This window comes from Emiliania huxleyi, assembly GCF_000372725.1.
Source record: "Emiliania huxleyi CCMP1516 unplaced genomic scaffold EMIHUscaffold_114, whole genome shotgun sequence".
Lineage (NCBI taxonomy): Eukaryota > Haptophyta > Isochrysidales > Noelaerhabdaceae > Emiliania > Emiliania huxleyi.
In genome coordinates this window covers 380,404-381,717 of record NW_005201551.1, presented here as the reverse complement: position 1 = coordinate 381,717, position 1,314 = coordinate 380,404, and the positions used below count along the sequence as shown (strand labels likewise).

Here is a 1,314-nt window from a genome sequence, read left to right as displayed (position 1 = left end):
TTCTCCCTCCGATGCCCACGGGTCGGGCGGGGGAGGGGGGGCGGGCGGGTGGGAGAAGAGCGGCGAGGGCTGCCCCTGTTCACAGCGGTGCGCGTGGGAAGGCGGGGGCGGGGGGTGTGGGGAGATTCGAGGAGATTGCTGCTCCTGTTCACAGCGGTGGAGGTGTGAAGACGGCAGGGCGGCCATGGCGGGAGATTTGTTGAGATCGGACCGTGATGCGAGGAGGCCGCTCCTGCGCAGCAATCAGCCGAGATCTCCCCCGAGATTTCCCCGAGATTTCCCCGAGACTTCCCCGAGATTTCCCCGAGACTTCCCCGAGATTTCCCCGAGATTCGCCGTAATTGCAAACGAGGGTCGCTCTAGCGGCGGCGGCGCCTCGAGCGGCGTTGGAGGAGGAGGAGGAGGAGGAGGAGGCGCCGCCGCAGCAGCGAGTGAGCGCGCCTGTTCACAGCTGCAGGTGTGAAGAGACGCCGTTCACACCTCCAGTCCTCTGCCCGCGTCCTCCTCGCCTGTTCACGTCGGCAGCTGTGAAGAGACCCCTTCACACCACACGCCGGCGACGCTGCGGCGGACCCCTCGCCTCCTCCCTCGCCTCCCTCGCCTCCCTCGCCTCCTTCTCCTCCTTTTCCCGGCGGCGCGCCCTCCGCCGCTCCTCCTTGGCTGCGGCCTTTGAGGCTCCGCCCGCGTCGGCGGCGTCGGCCGACGAGCGGCGCGCACGCTTGGACGACGCCGCCGCCGTCGCGGACACCTGCGGCGAAGCCTCGGCGCCGGCGCCGGCGGCGGTGGCGGCGGTGGCGACGGCGGCGACGGCGGCGGCGGAGGCGGCAGCCGCAGCTGGGAGCGAGAGGTTGTCGTCCGGAGGATGGACGTCGATGAGGAGGTCCCTCGCGTCGGCGCGGGCGAGGAAGGGCGCCGCCGGAAGCGACGGCGGCGCCACCAGCCCACCGAGGGACAGGACCGGCAACCCGCCGACGCCGACGCCGGCGACAGAGGCGATCCAGGCGGCGAGTTCGGCGCAGGTTGCTTGCTCGTTGAGGAGAGGCGGAGGGACCGCCGCAAGCTGCTGCCGGTGCCGCACGGGCAGCGTGGCGTCGAAGCGGAGACCGATGAGCATGCCAATGGGACGCAACGTGAGCTTAGGTTGCCGCCTTTGGTTTTTTAATGGCATCCCCACTGCGAGCTGGGTACTGTGGCGACGTCACCATGGGCAAGGAGGGGCTTCTTAACTACCCGGGAACCCTTCAGTATCCCCGCGCAAGTTGGCTACCCCCGGGCCAGGAAATGTGTGTTCCCAGGGAAACCTAAAAAGCCGCC

At 69.6% G+C, this 1,314-nt stretch overlaps 1 protein-coding gene across 1 annotated transcript; it reads right to left on the bottom strand.

Moving 5' to 3' along the window:
• Positions 1–474: 474 nt before the first annotated feature.
• On the bottom strand, positions 475–1,114 carry EMIHUDRAFT_109146 (hypothetical protein; the record flags this gene model as incomplete). The annotated part of the gene is made up of 2 exons (XM_005791293.1): positions 475–509; positions 574–1,114. 2 exons carry the CDS (start codon positions 1,112–1,114, stop codon positions 475–477), a joined length of 576 nt encoding a protein of 191 aa, XP_005791350.1.
• Between the last annotated feature and the right edge of the window lie 200 nt (positions 1,115–1,314).